Genomic DNA, 19556 nt, shown 5'->3' on the forward strand with positions numbered 1-19556 from the left:
ATACTGGGTGACATGTATGGTCTCGTTCGCCTCGCTTCGCGCACATGACTATTGAGGTGATGATTCCGAAACCCCGTTAATGTACAAAGCGTCATACACCTCAATGACGTTGCCCTTCTTCACCTGCACTTGTCGATAGTGGTATTACCCGTACTTGAAACCCAATTTGGCTGCCATTCTTCCACTTCCCAGTCCTCATGTGTTCCCAGCCTTTCCAAGCGTCACTTCCTGTCTCTAGAAAATATAAAGATTTAAAATGTGCGTCGACTGTCTGTACACAAACTTTCAACATCGCATGCGTTTCCTCAGAGTAACTTGCCGTCGGTAATGTCCCGTTATGTCTGTATCACATGTTACTTTGTCATGCCGTAGTTCAGATAATGTTCCTGGACATGCATTGGGTCTTCGGGTAAATTTACGGAAACTATGCTCAGAGTTATTAAAGATAATGAGCATAAGAGATTCATCCCTCCTTAAAATAATGTTATCGGTCAGCGAAGGGACCCATAATTGACGCGGTGCCGGGGAAAGGTGACGGAAGCCGCTCACTCAACCGTTCACGGATTTCGGTTCTCTTCCAACACCAGAACACGCCGCTAACATCACTTGCGCTCTATATAATGCGGAAGCGTGTGACAGGGTGTCTCGTGAGGGTGAAAGAACCCCGTTTGGTCCGCTTGCCACCGTTCCTCCGGTGTTTTTTTCTTACTTTCCGAAAAACTTGTGCGCCGTGCTAAAATCAGCTTAGTAATTGTAACATGATTTCTGCTGATTCACGACTCGCTGGTTTGGCTCCGAACTATGGTTTGGGGAAGCTTGTGTATATACTTCGGCTGATATTAGTATTGCATCCCTGTAAGGTATGTGAAAGAGAATAACGGAGATGGGAGTGAAGATATGTGGATGTTATTAAATGACGATGTCGCTTATAGTGTATTTAGTAACTTGTTGCAATACACGCCTTTGAATAGGATCTTAGGTGTATGCAATAGAAAAGTTTGATCGTATTTATATTATTATAATTATGATCTCGACCGAATTGATCTGCGTGATTTTCCAATTTTTTTTAGCAGTATTTTGGAGAATCTCTAAAAACGCCTTAACGGAAAGTGGCCATACAAGACGCACATCATGGGGGTAAAACTGATAATTGATCTAGTGAAAGGAAGGCACAAGGCATGCGAGCTGAACGAGTAGGCGGGCGTGGTGACGAGGCAAGTTCACGGAGCTGGACACATGCCGACAGTACGAAGTGGCGGGGGTCAGTGATTCCCTCCCTCCCGGCCGGTTTTGAAGTGGAGGGAGGTTGGTAAATGCTCAGGGAAGAGCTCGAGAGAGGAATGTTTTTTTTTCTTGAAATTTGTAGTTGTGGGAAATCTCGAGGGTTGTAGATGTACATCATATGTAGGTTGCATATCGTAAGTATTAATTTCGAAGTCCCGAATAGAGTGGATTTAGAGAGTTCATTAAGCGTGCCAGAACGAGAGATGGTCAAGAGAACGTATTTTATATACATAAATTTATTTTTGTATATAAAACTATAGCAGGCGTTTTCATATCTGTAACGTGCTTTTGTAGCAACAAACCAACGCACACACAAAAAATAGTAAAACTAACGAAAGGTACACACACACACACACACACACACACACACACACACACACACACACACACACACACACACACACACACACACACACACACACACACACACACACATATAGAGACATATACGTGCCTTGTGTGTCTTGTTTGCAAATAAATGTGCCTACAAAGCTGATTTCAAAAAGCCTCCTCACCCTGCCTCTTCCCTCCCGCAGGTGCGAGTGCCAACAGGGAGGCCGAGTGCATCGAGGTGGGATACGCGCGCTCCGCCGGCTCCATCCTCCACCAGGGCTTCGAGGCCACCAAGGAAGAACTCCTGCAGAAGTGGGCGCAGGAGGACGCCGACGGAGTGCCCACTTTCTCGGGGCTGACGCAGGTCCTGAAGAATGTAAGGAAATGCAGGGAAATTTATGGGTGGATGAGGGAATGCATTGGAGGCTATGCGGATGGATGGATGGATTGATCGATGTAAGTGGATGGAGAGGTGAATGGCTGGCTGGCTGGCTATGTGTGGATGGAGAGGTGAATGGCTGGCTGGCTATGTGTGGATGGAGAGGTGAATGGCTGGCTGGCTATGTGTGGATGGAGAGGTGAATGGCTGGCTGGCTATGTGTGGATGGAGAGGTGAATGGCTGGTTGGCTGGCTATGTGGATGAAGAGGTGAATGGCTGGCTGGCTGGTGGCTGGCGATGTGGATGAACATGTAAATGGCTGGCTGGCTGGCGATGTGGATGAACATGTGAATGGCTGGCTGGCTGGTGGCTGGCGATGTGGATGAACATGTGAATGGCTGGCTGGCTGGTTGGCTATGTGGATGAACATGTGAATGTCTGGCTGGCTGGTGGCTGGCGATGTGGATGAACATGTGAATGGCTGGCTGGCTGGTGGCTGGCGATGTGGATGAACATGTGAATGGCTGGCTGGCTGGTGGCTGGCGATGTGGATGAACATGTGAATGGCTGGCTGGCTGGTGGCTGGCGATGTGGATGAACATGTGAATGGCTGGCTGGCTGGTGGCTGGCGATGTGGATGGCTGAACGAGTGGATGGCTGGATGGTTTTGTGGATGGTCATATGGACTAGATGAATGAAAGAATGCTTGCTTACCAGAATGACCTGACCACAGTTGTCGAATATGAATGAATAACCTTGTGTGCAACAAGTGACAGCATCATGACCCCCCCCCCCTTCCCCCACAAGGTCACGCGGACGGGCGAGTTGCTGGAGTCGACCTCGAAGACGATCCTGGGCATGATCAGGAAGACTCGGGTAGGCAAGCGGTGCCCCGAGGACTGGCTCCTGAAGGGGCTGGAGAAGCACGTGATCCCCTTGATGAACATCGACAAGGACCTGTCGGAGGAGCTGGGTCTAGGTGAGGCTTAGGCGGCGAAGGGAAAGCGGTTTTGTTCTCAAGGGGGTTTTCGTAATCGGTATCCCCAGTGGTGGAAGTCTTTTGCTGTTCTTCTGATATGAATATAGTAATACAGATCTTGTCACTGTGCATCCGCGCGTGTCGGACTGAATCTGGTCTGAGAGTAATGTTAAATGAAGTGGTTGCAATTCTCCCCGCGCCTGCCAGTGATGTCGTTCCGGTGCATGGTGGGATCGCCCTACCCGAACGTGGACGGCACTTGCGTCAACCAGGAGTCGCCTGACCTGGGGGCGATCGGCGCAAAGTTCCTCCGCCTCCAGCCAGCAGCCGCCGGCAAAGATGGTACGCGTAGGGCGCTTTTACTAACCGGTTCAGAAATTCAGTAGTTTTAGTGAGTAAACGGCGTTATCTAATATAATATTAATAAAAATCTATATGACTTTGTGTGCATAAGATTTCTCTCCATTACTAGCGTTTCATGCCTTTTACAGGATTTTCCCTCCGCGAGTCTGTGTCGGGGGATAAGACCCTGCCCTCGGCCAGGGCGGTGGCCAGCGTCCTGAGGAAGCACCTGAAAAAGCCACCTGTGACGGGAGTCTTTGGAGAGTGGGGACATTTCATTCAGCGGGACTCCTTCAGCATTCCTGTAAGGAGGAGTGGCATGGGGATAGCTCCTGCGTGGGCTTTCAGGAACATACTGCTTTCTTGTTTGTATTTCGTATTTGAATACGAACGCGTAATCATTTAAGAATACAACGACCAAACTAAAGTCCTTGCGTCCTGACAGGAATCGCCCTGGGCAGAGGACGTGGATTGCTGCGCCACCCCCGAAGTGGAGGATTGCGCCCCCATCTACCTGGCCAAGGACGACCCCGACCACTCCACCATACAGTGCCTGAGCTTCAAGAGGTCGGCGAAGGCACAAGCAATCCTTGGTGAGTGGTGTTAGGTGACGAAAGCAGTTAGAATGTTGGGAACGAAGGGGAAAATGAGAAAGGGATTCTGTAAGAACGAAGATTGTCCAATCGCAAATCCATGATATATGCATGGGTTTATGTATGAAAGTTGGAAGCCTTCTATATTTTACAGTAATAAGTACATTTAAAGTATTTCCATTCTCTTGAGATAATACTTAGCTGTTCGTCTGCAGTCCATTAATTTCGTGAAATATATTCACAAGTTTTTAAACTAAATTCTAGAAAGTTCAGTTCAGTTCTAACGTAAGGTCCAAAGCTAGTGATATGAAATATTCAAAACCTGTTTTAAGAGTAAAAACAAATTTCCTTAGTCAAGTATCTAAGTACTCCTTTCAAGACTTACTCATTTTGCTAGGATGTTTAATACTGATGACATAGGGCAATGCAACTGCACTAGGCATCTACATTTATGACTAACGATCTGTTTTTGATATTCCATTTTAATTTATTATAGGACATCGAGAGACGCTATCCCTTGTGTCAACGTATTTGGATGCTACGCCTGTCTACGGATCCACCAATGAGGTCGCCTTTTCTAGGAAGACGGGCTACTTCGGTTACCTCAAGTAAGTTTTATCATGCTCTACGTCTTGTAATTTTCCACTTTATTCACAAACTGGGAAAAGGCCCAGAAAATTTGCTGTCAGTGTTTTTAGTTGTATTAATCCTCTGTCAAATCTCACCAGAGCTCCAGAGAAAGAGGAGGAGAGTGACAGTGGCAAGAAGAAAGAGGGGAAATGCGCTGCCCCAGAGAGCTTCGAAGGATGCTTCCAGCTGTCGGAAGGAGACGATTGGGTATGTAGAGTGGAACGAAAACTTCTTCGTTATGGTTTGTCGATAGTTCTAATATTTGCGTTGCGAGTGCCTTGATGTTTCACTTGAATTGGTGATTAATGAGATGTCTGCGTCCATCACAGTTGGAGAATCTGAGGTTATTGTTTGTAATGGAACACAATCGCATCGTGGACGCCCTGGCGGAGATCAACCCTCACTTCGATGATTCTCTGCTCTACAATGAAGCCAGGTCAGACCCTTTTGCATTTTCTGGGCTTGTCTTGAAACGATCTTTTAGACCTGGTAGAGTGATCCTAGGTCCAATTATTTTGATATAATGACCACAGTAAACGGTTAGTATTACACAGTGATCACTAACCCCTTTTAACTATTAAACTACAAACATTACTACCTAATATATTTGTCAAACTACTGAACTGCCGTCTGTCGATGCTGTCAGCATTTTTAGTCACCACTCCACAAACTTTATAGGCAAGGGTATTTTTGATATATTAGATGTATGGTTCTATTATCATACTTAATATCGTGCTCCAAATTTTGGAGAGGAACCAATTATATCTTGGGGGGATGGAGAAAAAATAACTCATATCTAAGGCTAGGATGCCTTGATAGCTCTAAGACCGTGTGCAAGTAAAAATCGGATTTCAGAATTATTAGTTCTTCTTGTAGGTTCTTGTAAAATACAACCTTAATAAGGTACTCGAAAGGGTATTTTTACACTGCTTTGCCCCACTGACCTTGTGCATTCGAACACCTTGTTTGAACATGGCCGTAATCTTCTGAGCGTTATACATTTACTGTTATTTATAAAATTTCCACCTTCTATGGAACGTTTAGGGAATTTTTATTGCGGGGTTTTAAACATCCCTGATAGCCCAGGGTGTAGGATTTAACCAATTTGTTGGCTGTTTAACCACATTTTTTATTTCCCCCAGCCTAATGCTTAGTTCAAATAGATAAAAAAAATCACGTATGGTGTCTCTGTCTGTCGTACTACTGAGTACCTCTATTTCATTGCTTTGTTTGGCCCCCTTTGAGACCTCTTCCTCACTCTGGCAGGCATTGATACAGCTAAATACCAATGGTGACTGTTTCACCATACGTTTCTTCGCCTTTGCTGCAAGGTATGCGATATACAGCACTGTCAGAGTTACTTGCGGGCGTCTTTGTTTCACACATGTATCTTTTCACCGGGTGTGCTGGCAATTTTTACTCTACTGCCAAAATACAAGTTGAGGAAATTCGAGATGAGGTAATGAGAAAAGGGGCTGTCCTCTTTATTTGCTGTCTTTCTGTATACAGAGGCATGCAAGCCGACATCACCCCAATGGATCCGTATCTAGGAAAGGTAGTCTCGGATCCTCTTCCTCCAAAGTATAAATTAATTTTCTCGATAATGGAGTTAAGCTGCGTTAGCACAAGACCTAAGCATGATCCTCTGTTGACGATGACGATAACCATGATCCTCTGTTGACGATGACGAGGACATCTCTGTAACGAGGCCAAGTAACATGTCTGCCGATTATGTTTATGTAGAGGCAGACCAGGACTGTGCTCAAGAGGGGAGCCCATAGATGATCTGTACTCAGTGGTACATCGACAGCGGATGTACTATCTACAGTACCATGGAGATGATGACCTTCTCGACTGTTTGGGTTACTCTGTTTGTTGAGCACATTTATGATGATGAAGACTTAGTCCGTTTTTATACCTGCACTCTGAATTCGAGTTAAAAGAGGTGGTCACAGGAGTTCAAGTATAAATCCCTGATAACCCCCCCCCATATCACAGACAGGGGTTCATGTATGTACTTCTGACAGTGTGAGGATATTCATTTTCATTCATACATTTACGTGTTTGTCACAGTAAACAGTTTTTTCCGAGTATCTCAACTTACCCTGAAAGTTGAAATATATATATTTTTTCATTGTTGTACCTTACGTAAGCATTATTTCTGACAATTTTCAGTTTTGACGATACTTTATCTTGTCCCAACAAAGAGTCCTTTGTAATGGTTACGACTGATGGGTGAATAAGATATCAAATATCTTCGGGTTTATTCCTGGTCAGAGCTGCGGGAGCTGGAGGTGTTGACCGAGCCGATGCTGAAGGCAGAGTGACTTCGGCTCTGAGTTTTTGAAGGTTCACAAAATATTCGCTAAACATAAGAATATGGCAACATTGATTTTTGGAAATGTCAGTACAGGCTGTTTTATAGCAGTGTAAGGGTCCTGTGGTTCACATGTCTAGTCGGGGACACTGGATATGTCAATACAATTAAATCGTGAACATTGGATAACTACAATATCGTCAATAATAATTACAAACATAGTGATTGAGAATAAGGATTTTTTTTTTTAGACCTTTTGAGTATAATCAAGATATAAGTTCAATTGTAGTTAAAAAGTATTTACAGTAAGGATCGGAATCGCTTGCGCTGGGGGCGCTTCTCCATTGTCGTTTCGTTCTGGGCGCAGGTCAGTGTGGGCACAGGCGTTAGCCAGTAGTCCTGGGCACCGGGGGGGACGAGGGTATGAAGAGGGGGAAGATCATTAAATCCTTTTTTAAGTGTTTGCAAAGGTTGTGATTGTAAAGGTGTTGTGATCTCCTCAGAGGCTTACAACGATCTCTTAGTTTTTTTTTACTTCATTCTCCAGTTTATCCCGACCCGCCACTGATATTTCTCACAGAGGACATCGCATATGCCCTCAGTTTCCATGAGCTGCTTGTGGCTGTTGTCTCTCCCTTGTAAAAAAAAAAAAAAAAGTACATCTGTTAGTATGCGTAGGATTTTGTTTCTTGCTTCCACTGTATATACTTTGCATCGCTTCCAGACCTGTGTGAACATAATCATGGTAATAACGGGAAGGGGCAAGTCATAGGGACGGGAAAGGTGCTGAGAGTAAATTTGATTTGATTTTGGCGTTTTACAAGAAGCCAGGGGAAAAAATGGCCAAGCATCTACCCAATGAATAGTATTCATGTTGACAAATGTAGAAAAGGTATGAGTGAGAATAAATATCTTGACAGCACAAGAGTTGTATTTGACCGGTTTCGATTATATCTTCGTCAGAAGAACATGCATCAGAGAAACTACAGAGCATGTAGGAGACATGAGCTGACGAAACACGTGACGACTGTGACCTCCCACCCGTTACCTGCATAATTGCTGCCGCGAACTTGGATAATTTGAAGCTGCCCTATGCTGTGTTTACATTTTTAGCCATCGCGATGTATGCAGCTTCCATATCTTTGTTCAATCCACCATGGATTACTTCTGCGTCCTTCCAGTCTGGTAGACGTCCAGCTTCATCCACATGCACTTCCATGGTTGATACCGCAGCCCATTTCACCAAAGTATGCTGTATCGCATCCGCATGCTGGGTATGCCATATACAGCAGTGTTGTTTTCGGGCTGCTTTCTGTCTCGTATTATGTCGTGTATCTTTTCACCGGATGCGCTGGCGATTTTCACTGTATTGCCAATGTATCTGCTGATCTCCAGGGAAATGTTAAATGGCAGTAGTACGAGTGTGTTCTCTGCCTTCTTTCTGAGGTCTAGCAGGAAGCCTCAAGGATATTTATTTTATGAAAATAATTATATAGACAACCTCTTTCTCAAGAGATTCAGGGCTGCAGATCCTCAGTGGTCTGAGGACGTAGCCAATTAGAACACCAGATTTTGTTGTGTTGTGGGCGGAGTAGTAATGGATATAATCCTCTTTATTTGTAGGCTTTCTTTATATAGAGAAACGTAGGCCATCGTCATCCCGATGGATCGGCGTGTCCAGGAAAGGTAATTTCTGATCCTCTTCCTCCACGGTGAACTGGATTTTATCGTGGACGGAGTTAAGCCGCGTCAGTGTATGGTGTAAGCTCGACCATCTAGGGTACAGTGACGAGGACATCATCTACTTAACGAAGCCAAGTAGAATGTCTGCCTATTATATCCTTATAGTTTTACCTCTCCAGCATCTCCATGAACAGGCAGGCCATGATTACACTCGGGAGAGCCCATGGCAAGACCACAAATTTACTGATATTCTTCCCATGCATAACTTCACTAGGCTTGAAGTGATCTTTCGGCAAGCGGAAGTTCAACGTCTGCCATGGTGCTGGTGACCCTCTCGACTGTTTGGATTGCTCCATCTGTGGGTACATTAGTGAATAGGGATTTTGTCGAAACTAGGCAGCTCTATTTCTGCACCCGGATCTCTGAAGACGTTTGAGTTCCCCGAATCACTGATGACCCCATAGCGCTGGAGAGGGGATTAGCTAAACGATGGGGAGTGCTGCCAATACCAGAGGTGAGCGGTCTCATCGGTACACCTGGCTTGTGTACTTTCGGGAGACCTCTCATGGTTGCGTTGCGGGGGGGGGGGGGTCCGCCAGTAGTTGAAGTAGGCGTTTACCTCTAGCTGAATGCAGAGTAAATCCCTTGCCTTCTTCTTGAACCTGGCAGCTTCCATCTTCTCTTCTGCTTTCGTTACTTTCCTGGAAGCAGAGGCATCGGTAAGTGTAAGGTTCATTTTAAGAACCTAATCACTTTTATCCATAACCACATTACCTCCACCCTTATCAGCCTGGTTGATGACGTCGCAGAAGCCCCTCGGCGCGGCGATGTATCTGCGTGGGATCGCCGGGAAGCGCGACGACGCATCGGGCATACAACAAGCAGAAATCCCTTGGGTGACCCCTTAGTCGACGCCACAATCGGTCCAGCGGTGGGTCGAGATAACGTAGTCGATTAGGTCCGTGCTGTCCTGCCCGGTGCTGAATTTGAGGCTTATTTTGCCAAGTGAGTTAGGTGTTAGAAATGTTTCTAAGAAGTTCACTTCGCCCAGCTTTTGTCCATCTACTCTTACTGCATAAACGGTGTAATTTCGCCTTGTGTTTGCCTCGTTGAGAATGCTCCTCCTGCTTGGAGGGGCCAACCCATGGGAGGGTGTTCACCCTCGAGTTTGTTCTGAAGTTCGTAGAGTAAATGTTGCAGGGTTCTAATGGCCCGATGGAAGGCCTGAGCACTATCGGGGAACGTATTTTCGCCGGATTGAAACTGGCTTGGAGCTAAAGGTGGTAATACTTGCTCTGCCAAGCATTCCATCAGGAAACAACGTCGATTCTGGACACCCGGGGTCTTGCATGCATGGTTGGGATGTTATGCGCACAATGTATTTTTATTGTTCAAGTAAGCTGTTAACACATTTTTTTGGCGCACTCCCTGCTCGTGAGATTCCGGAAATGTGACTACTTGCAGGTCCCATGCCCCTACTTGAAGGATTGGAACAAAACGGGGTGAGTGGTTTGAAGACAGCACAACCAAGAGGTGCCATACCCTCAACAAATTTGATATTTTTGAGGATTTTCTCCCCTTTGAAAGTTATGATAAGTCACTATGGCCTCCTGTCATTGTTATACGGTTACATGTAGATTTATTTCCACTTTGTTTTAATAATTCTAGAGCTCCTCTGCTTCTATTAAATGGGGCCATCTTCAGGACTTGGGACACCCAGCGGTATGTCTCTCCATGTGTTAATAGTCTCGTATCCCTTTTCAAGTATGCACATAGATGGTTGGGTGATGTCTTCTGTAAACTCGTTACTTAATTCTCTTTTAGCCTTTGTTTTCAGGTCATAAGCTGAAACGTCTCTCACACAGAGACCTCGCCTGTTTGTATGCATCCAGTCAATATAGAAGCCACAAAGACTCCCTCTGTAATTGTCTGGTATATGAACAGGGAAAATGCCACAAACGCTGGTGACCATTGCGTAAATGAATGAAACATACATTCGAATTTTAGGCATACATAAACACACAGTAACGTGTACACAAAGATGAAAAGGGAAACAGCCACAGTAGAAAATGAAACTAAACCATAACGTTTCGAACTCTTCACGAGTTCCTCTTCAGACGAATAAACCGAAATGGATACAAGGAGAAGGATAAGTCCGATATGCGAAGCTTAGCCTCGCCTGGGCTATGCCATGAAGGGAGCCCGGCCTGTGTCGACTAATGCCGACTCGCTCATACAAGGAGAAAATTTTGGCAAGTATATATAGTGATAGAGAGACAGGACGAACAAGAGCTGAATCAGGTCTCAGGAGGAGGGTCAAGGTCGAAGAGTATGGGGAAGGCTTTGCTAACTAACGAGGAGGTAAGGTCATCCAAGCCCCATTGACCAGCACTCAAGTTAAAATTAGGCATTTTTCTAATCAATAGAGATTCTAACATTTTTCTTTCGTACGAATTGGCTGATTTATGAATTTAGCGCTTTTCCAGTTAAGCCGGTGACCTTCATCACGTAAATGATCGAAACACGCATTTGATTCTCTAGCAAATCTAACATGGCGTTTATGTTCATTAATTCTTTTCTCAAAAGCTCCACTGGTCTCGCTTATGTAAGATTTGGGGTAATCCTTACAAGGTATAGTGTAAATACCGGGAGAAGTCTCAAGAGCACCGCTACCTGCATTGTGCCTAACCAAAGTATTTCGCAACGTATTCGGATAAGTAAAAACAATGTCAATACCAGCGCCTTTAAACATGTGCCGTTTTTCATCGAGGTTATGCGGGATAATTAACAGATTATTGGGACTATCCTGTTGAGAATTACGGGAATGAGTATAAAATTTCCACCTCGCAGATGAATGTACCTGATTTAAAGAATAAACGAGGATATCCTGATTTCGAAAATGTTTCAAAAATGACGTCGAGCTCCCGATCAATAAATTCATTATCACAAATCCTATATGCCCTAAGAAACATGGACGAGACTACTGACTTTTTAACACGACGGGTGATTCGAGAAAAAGTAAAGATGATTAGCGGTGTGAGTAGGTTTACGGTAAACCGAACATTTTAGCGAGCCATTTACACAATAAAAGTATGTCGAAAAAAGGTAATTTCCCAGAATCTTCCCATTCTACCTTAAAATTGATAGTACGCGTGAGTTTGTTGTTTACTGAAATAAAATCATCGAAATTTGAACGGTTCACTTGCCACAAAGAAAATATATCATCGACATAACGAAACCAAATCGTGTCGGGAGGGAGAATAGACGAAAGGAGTTCAGATTCAAACATCTCCATGTATAAATTCGCAAGGACCATCGCGATACCATTGATTTGTTTATATAATTCGCCGTCAAAAGTAAAGACCTTATTCGTGACGCACAAATGAATGAGATCGATAAAGCAATTGACCGGAATAGGGATCTTCTCATGAGCTGAAGAAAGTTTTCTTTCAAGAAATTCTAACACATTGTCAAGCGGGACGTTAGTAAACAAGGAATCTACATCAAAACTCACTCATTTCTTACCGTGCGTCGGCAAGTTTCTAACCTTATCCATGAAATCCATCGAATGTTCAATATGACTATCAGAAAAGGACCCCATAAAAGGAGACAAAACGCTCGCGAGCCAAGAGTGTAATGGACGGGAACGGAGTTGCAAGACGAAATAATAGGCCTTTGAGGGACGCCTTGTTTTTGAGTTTTTGGAAGGCCATAAAAATACGGAATAGAGGGATTAACCGTTCTAAAGTAATCAAAGAATTTGGGGTCAGGACATAAGGCAGCAATACATCTAAGGTTTTTACGAAAAGATTCCGTTTACAGAAGGGAAGGGTTGTAGCGCAGTTTTTGATACGTCGAGTTGTCGTTCAGGAGGGGATGAGCTCTGCTTATATAATCAGACTTATTAAGGATAACTACGTTATTACCTTTGTCGGCTTTGGTAATTATAACGTCCAAATTACGGTTAAGCGATTTACTGGTCAAGAAATAACGTAAAGGTAAGCCTTTGAAATCGTCAAATAAATCAAGAATCGGATTTAACATGACACCTTCAAGGCAGCTGATATCTTTAGTCGAGGATTTGATTTGCTTCGCAGCGAAACTATCAAGACCTTTAATATAATCTAAACAGTGATTATGTGATTAGCGCCTGGTTTGGTAGCAAATGATAAACCCAAACCTAAAAGTTCGGTTTCATAACGTGAAAGGGTCTGGCATACATGTTCTTTTTTTTCTAAAGCTCGACTGGTTTTGCTCATGTAAAACTTGGGGGCGATCCTTGCAAGGAATAGTGTAAATAAAAGGAGTATCAAGAGCACTATAGGCCGCATGGTGCTTCACCGAAGAAATTACGTAATGTGTTAGGATACGTACAAACGTGTCGATTCCAGCTCCTTGAAACGTGTAATTTATTATCGAAGGACGGGTTGTACGGAGCAGTTAATAAAATACTGACACAATCCTGTTGCGTTTTACGAATATCGATACATTTTTTTTCCATTTCGCAGATGAATATGCTTGATTTAAGAAAGTGATTTCGAGCTCACGTTCAATGAATACTGTCGCAAAGCCTGTATGAATAACATTGACGAGACTGCTGAGTTCTTAATATACAGCGAGTGCTTTCGTGTAAAATGAAAGAAATTATTACACCTGGACTTCTGAAGTCGGCTAATGAGGTCACCCGAGTTTTAAGGTGGGGAATCACCGATGCCCCCCCCCCCCACCCCCGCCCCATTACCACCACAGGGGAGCACTGCCAACGCCATCTCTTTGGTTACATTGGTCTGGCTTGTGTACCTTCGGAAAACCTCTTATGAAGGGGTTACGGGGGGTTGCCTCCGAAAGGTGAAAAAATACTTTATCTGTAGCTGAGTGTAAGAGTACACATGGCTGCTTCTATCTTTCCCTCCCATTTGTCAATATCCTTTAAACAAACTTTGGATAGTAAAAAAAAATTCATTTTACATGGATATTCAATTTTATCTAACATTTGTATTCTACTCTTACCAGCTTGGGTGATATCCTGTAAAGAGGTTTATTTTCATTCATAGCTTTTTTTTTTCTATACTACATCTGTCGCAGTGAAAACAAAGTTATTGAAATTATCACTGAACATGCTCTTAAATAGACACTGGCTTTGAAACAGGTGCCAAAGCCGATAGTAAAGCTGGAGAGACGGATTGTGCTGGTGCAATATGTCTTCATATAGAAATACCCCCAAGTTAGGTTAGTTTCGTGTCGTAAAGGCGAGTTGGTAGAATAAGGGTCTGAGATGGTAGAACCGCTTGTGTATTTAGCATTTTTTTTTTTACGTTACTGGTAATATGCGCATGGTAAAGAATTTGCATTATGCTCATATCCGCAATTCATGCGCTTCCTCTGTGCTCGTTTTCGGCGCTGCCTTTCTTGCGAGCGACGGCGCGATGTTCGCGGGAACATATGGGTGTCCTCAGACCCTCAGTCTGCAATTTTGAATTCAAGGGTTTTCTCTTTGTATGTTATGAGTCGCAGTATCATCCTGTCATTAATTGCATTATTCCTACCATGTGGACTTTTCCATTAGGATACGTTTTCTATCATTTAAGATAATGTTGCTATAGACTGTTTTTTAAAGGGAAAGTGGTAGTTTGGCTAACTGACCATGCTTGTCACAGGTTGATATGAAAATCAATATCTTCACAATGCAAGAGATGTATTTAACCGGTTCCGAATACATCTTCGTCAGGAATACATAAATCGGCGAAACTACCGAGCATTTGTCATACCTGTGCTGACGAACCATCTGACGATCGTGACCTGCCATTCGTTTCCTGCATAATTGTTGCTTGCTACCTTGGATAATTTGAAACTGCCAATGCAAATATTTTTTTTCCATATGTTTTTCTTTTCGGTTTGTTCAATCCACCTGGCAATATTTTAGCTTCCTTCCAGTCTGGTAAACATCCTGCTTCACCTACATGCACCAACATGACGGAAGTTATGTGGTGACGGACATCAGCTCGACGTTCGCCGATTCTCGTGATTCCCAACTTAGGTTGGGAATAGTTTCCTAATCAAAACGCCTTCCATTTTTTTTTCATATTCGACCTAATAAATCTTACATATTTCCAGTTAAGCTGCTGGAATTCGATAAAACATCCATTTGATTTTATTGTGTATGTAACATTTATGCTGATTTTTTTCTCCAAAATATCATTTTTTTTCAATCGCGGCCTTTCCAGCCTCTATTGACACAAGTTGATACTTGCGCTGTGGCAGAAGGTGCTTCCTTCCCTATCATGTAATGCACCTGGTGTGGGGACCACTTGCGACCTCTTCCGATGCTCCCGTTTGTATCGCGCAGTAGGCAGTGGCAGCTTTGAAAATCTGTTGTGCTTCCCTTCAAAATGATTTGGTCGTAGGGAAGCCGTCCTTTACTCAGTGGTAGATGTTCTATACCCTGTATAGAAGCTGCACTGGTATTTCCAAGCTATGCAGCAATTGACCAATGTATGTCTTGAAAATATATTCCAAACTCGGGAAGCCCATCGTCTTTGGTGATCTTGCCTGCCACCATCAGCTACGTGGATTGATGGACACCATTCAGCGCCACCAATATTAGTGCAAGAAATGTTTGCTGGTATTCACTGCGATTTCCAAGTTGGGTTCCCTCTCGAGATTGACTATCCTAGGAGTAAATAGCAGTCGGCGAAAAAGTCAGTAACGTGGAGTTTGAGCATTTGCCTACATTACGCGTAGCAGTAGGCAAGGATTATTAGCAAAATTGCTTGCTCGCCGAAGATGACGAATTTGTAGACTGCTTATTTGAGCTTGCCAGTCATTATTACGCTAGTATGGATTAACACAAATAGAAACAAAAGGCATCACTGACAGAATATAGGAGAAAGCATTTCTCTTTCCAGGCGTATCACAATCGCCGAGTACAACCATATCACGTTCAAGGAGTACCTTCCTGTAGTGATGGGGGAAGAGCTGGTAAAGAAGCATTCCCTCAACCCAGGCGCCGAAGGTCCCGCGGCAGGGTACATCAAGGAAGTCAACCCCGGCATTCTCAACTCCTTTGCCGTCGCCTCCTACAGAAATCCCTCGGTATGTCAATCGGGGAAAGAGAAAATAAAGAAATGTGGATGGATATACAGTGTGTGGATGTAGCATAATCCTAAAGATGTGTAAATGATGAAATATTGTTGTAATCTCGACTTTGCAGATGCACACGGAATGGAGGAAGGAATGGGGGCCGACGGAGATCATGGAGTCGTCCCACTACAGTGCTGTCCGGGATGCCCCTTACCAAGACCTCCTAGCCATGGACATCCAACGCGGTCGAGATCAGGGTGAGTCCCAGGTCGAGTCCTAGACTTAGGGACTTAGGGTCCGTTGGGCTGCTTTGACATCAGTCATATCCCCTAATACCTATACCGCATTTACATATTGGATGTGTGACATTTAATAGTTTGTCTTTGTACCTCTCGACAAAGGCAAGATCCATGTTTTAAGACGGTAGTTCACAAGATTCGAAATAATGATCCACCGAGTAATCAAAATTCCTACTCCAACCGCTCAAACATCCGTCACGTTCTTTCTAGGAAAAAAAATTGTCATTTTGTAGGACGATATATATATTCTACTAACATTGTATCGTTTTCTTTTTTTTATATTAGGAATGGTGGGCTACCTGACGTGGAGAAGGTTCTGTGACAGCACGCACACTTACAACACCTGGGAAGACCTGGAGAAAGGTCTGCCAAAAGAACTTGTGAACGATCTCAAGGAATTATACCAGTGAGTACCAAGAGATTTGAAAATTGTCACGTAAATTTTATTTTAACTGTTGCCTGGTTTAGGTAGGTGTGCAAACCTTTCTTGATTTGTAATGTCGATGAGTTGTCTTAAATCGGTTTCATTATGGATGACTATCAGGCAGAAAATAAACGTTGGCAAAGGCGGACTACAGGAATGAACAGTAATATTTAATTATCTCTTCTATTGCGCAATTTTTTTCCTCTCAAATACGGATATCCTGTTTTTTTTTTTCTCCAGAGACGAGATCGATGATATGGATCCGCTGGTGGCGCTGCTGGAGAAGCCGGACGAGGAGGACGGCGGCATCGTCGGCAAGACTTTCACCTGCCTCTTGGTAAGGAAGCGAAGGTCCAGGTTCTACTATGGATGGGATGCGGGGGGGGGGGGGGGGAGGAAAGCTGTGCACCGTGTTCTTTTCTGGAATCTATCATAAATACCCACAAATGGATTCTTTCTTACCGTGCGTTTAATAGTATATATATATATATATATATATATATATATATATATATATATATATATATTATTTTATTTTATTTTACTATTATTATTTTTTAAATTTATATGCTAATGTCCATTACCTCTAGGCTGACCAGTTTGCTCGACTGAAGACTGGCAACCGGCTATTCTGGGAGCATGACAGCAGCATGCTCACGGTAGAGCAGCGGGACTTCATCAAGACGTCATCCCTTGCAAAGCTGTTGTGCCGGAACACTCCCGTCCATGCCGTCCCTGCCAATTCCTTCCTGCCTCCTTCTGACACGTGAGTATTAAGATTATGGTAGTAATATTAAGGTAAAAATCCTAACCCACTATGCTCGCTTGGCAGTTACACAGGTACCAATACTTTCGTTTTATATTCGCATCAGCAGTGATACAGCGACAGGTAAATCATTTATTTACTTACATAATTCTTGAAGGGAGAGAACAGTTTCGGGATCATTTTGGATTTCATCATTATAGCTGATTTCAGAGGTGGATTTCAAAGCTGAAGGAATGTCTTCAAGTAGATTTTTTGTGTATGAAACACTTTTGACATCTCATATTAAAAAAAAATAAAGTAAACTTTTAATGCAAGCAGAAATTTCGTTGATTAACCTCCTCAAAGGTAATGCAGAGCCTTTCTCCTCCAGGAATCCATTGGTGACGTGTGCGGAGATCGCTGCAGATGACCTCTCCCCGTGGAAAGACACCTCCCTTATCGAAAAGATGAAGGAAGTGAAGGCGGCGCAAGAAGCGGAGGAAAAAAACAAAGAAAAGACTGAGGAGAAAGCCAGTAAAAAGGAAGAGCTTTAGGTTTGGCGTTTTAGGGCTGGGTGTCTAGGGGTTTTCTGTGCTAGGTATTTTCATGAGCGTTGCACACAGTCAACGGTTTATCTGCGAGGTATTGTAACTGTTATTTGTTTCCATTAGATGTTAACATTTTCGAGTATAGAATCGTACAGGAACCAATTTCAAGTTGACTATTTTTGTATTGATTATTTAACAGATCGTTCTGCTGTGCACGAGCGAATAGATTGTTGATTGTTATATGTAAAATTCTGGATTGTTTTAAATTAATCCAGTTGGGGGAAAGATTTGAAATCCCCAGAATAAAGAAAAGACAAACCACTTTGCCTTTGAATTCCCAGGATATTAAAAGTGTATATATTACGCAAGTCCAACATAACATAGATAACTTCTTGTTGACAACTTAAAGAAGGAATTGGAAACCTTGTTTGAATTACAATAATCAAAAGCTCCACAAATATCACACATCTCTGGTAAGGGATCGATAGTCATAGGTCATCATTAAAACAGCATTTTTATTCTGTGAGACGGCCATTCATAAGTCTGTTTTCCCTTCCATATTGTTACTTACAGCTGCCGAAGGTCAAGTTGGCGCTGTAAACCACTGGAGCAGAAGCAAAAAAAAAAAAAAAAAAAAAAAGTATTGTAAACTCGAACGAGATTCTCTGAGAATGAAATTACCTTATCGAAATATGGAAAGACAAAATATATAACACTGCCTAAAGAATGTTAGATGTGAACAAAGACAGGGATAATTATGAAACGCTAAAATATATGGTTGGATTTAGTACTTTACTGTGTAACTATAACAAGGGCCAAATGTAATACCCTGTAGTACGGTCCCCACGGGAATTGTCGGCGGGCACCTTTAAGGGGGCGTCACAGGCGAGAGAACCATGGGGATTATTTGCAGGGCAGTTTACCCACCTATGATAATCCTCTCTATGGGCAGGTTTTAAGGCCCCTCTACGCAGCACTCGCTTAAATGCCGTTGATCGGGCAAAATTGACAGTGCCGATGCGCGTCGAGTCACATCCCCAAAAGACCCTGCCCGACATCTGTACCCCCATGTGTTGTCGTATACATGGGAATAGCGTCGTTCAACCATACTCGGCAGCAAACGTTTAATCAATTGTTCTTGCTTGTTCGCTGACTAGGGCGCTCTGTTAATGAGTACCAGTCGGGCAATGTTCGATCACGATGGGTTTTTAAAGGCTCGGACACATCAAGACGAACGGGCATCGCCCATTTTAAACCAACGTTTAAATGGTTGTTAGCGGACCCGAGTGTCGTCCGCTACCCGACATAGTGGACAACCACACACATCAAGCAAATGTACCATCAAGTTAAAATTGAATGTCAGAACAGAGATTTACTTAGGTTCTTGTGGAGGAAAAATGGTAATTTAGAAGATGAAATGGAATTTAGAATGACAGTTCATCTTTTTGGAGCCACATCATCTAGTGTTGCAAACTTTGCATTAAAGATGGTAGCAGATCCGTTTGAAAAGGACTATGGTCATGAGACAGCCAAATTTGTCAGAGGTAATTTTTATGTAGATGATGGGTTAATGTCAGTGTCAACAGTAGCTGAAGCTATTAATTTGATTGACAAAAGTAAGTTTATGTAAATTAGCAGGTTTCACACTGCACAAATTTTCCTCAAACAAAAAGGAAGTAATTTCTGCTATTAGTCCAGAAGTAATGTCTGACAACATTAAAAGTCTTGACTTGACAAAGGATACACTACCAATAGAAAGAACACTTGGAATAGAATGGTGCATAGAATCTGATACTTAATTTCAGTAGCAAGCTTTTAACTAGAAGAGGCATTTTGTCAACGTAAGCTCAATATTTGATCCCTTGGGACTAGTATCTCCATTGATTCTATTAGGAAAGAAAATACTCCAGGATTTATGT

The 19556-nt window shown here is 43.2% G+C and overlaps 1 protein-coding gene across 1 annotated transcript in view; it reads left to right on the forward strand.

Moving 5' to 3' along the window:
* The window catches only part of LOC119575243 (peroxidase-like), a 19227-nt gene extending 1269 nt beyond the window's left edge, over positions 1 to 17958 (forward strand). Inside the window, exons 2-15 of the mRNA XM_037922748.1 lie at positions 1821 to 1993; positions 2805 to 2976; positions 3184 to 3318; positions 3468 to 3622; positions 3764 to 3911; positions 4408 to 4519; positions 4640 to 4748; positions 4871 to 4977; positions 15447 to 15633; positions 15752 to 15878; positions 16206 to 16326; positions 16585 to 16681; positions 16935 to 17110; positions 17481 to 17958. Of these exons, the coding sequence (XP_037778676.1) occupies positions 1821 to 1993; positions 2805 to 2976; positions 3184 to 3318; positions 3468 to 3622; positions 3764 to 3911; positions 4408 to 4519; positions 4640 to 4748; positions 4871 to 4977; positions 15447 to 15633; positions 15752 to 15878; positions 16206 to 16326; positions 16585 to 16681; positions 16935 to 17110; positions 17481 to 17643 (1982 nt within the window). The 3' untranslated portion in view covers positions 17644 to 17958. The remainder of the gene's footprint in view (positions 1 to 1820; positions 1994 to 2804; positions 2977 to 3183; positions 3319 to 3467; positions 3623 to 3763; positions 3912 to 4407; positions 4520 to 4639; positions 4749 to 4870; positions 4978 to 15446; positions 15634 to 15751; positions 15879 to 16205; positions 16327 to 16584; positions 16682 to 16934; positions 17111 to 17480) is intronic.
* Positions 17959 to 19556: the final 1598 nt, after the last annotated feature.

Source organism: Penaeus monodon, chromosome 7, assembly GCF_015228065.2.
Source record: "Penaeus monodon isolate SGIC_2016 chromosome 7, NSTDA_Pmon_1, whole genome shotgun sequence".
Classification (NCBI taxonomy): Eukaryota; Metazoa; Arthropoda; class Malacostraca; order Decapoda; family Penaeidae; genus Penaeus; species Penaeus monodon.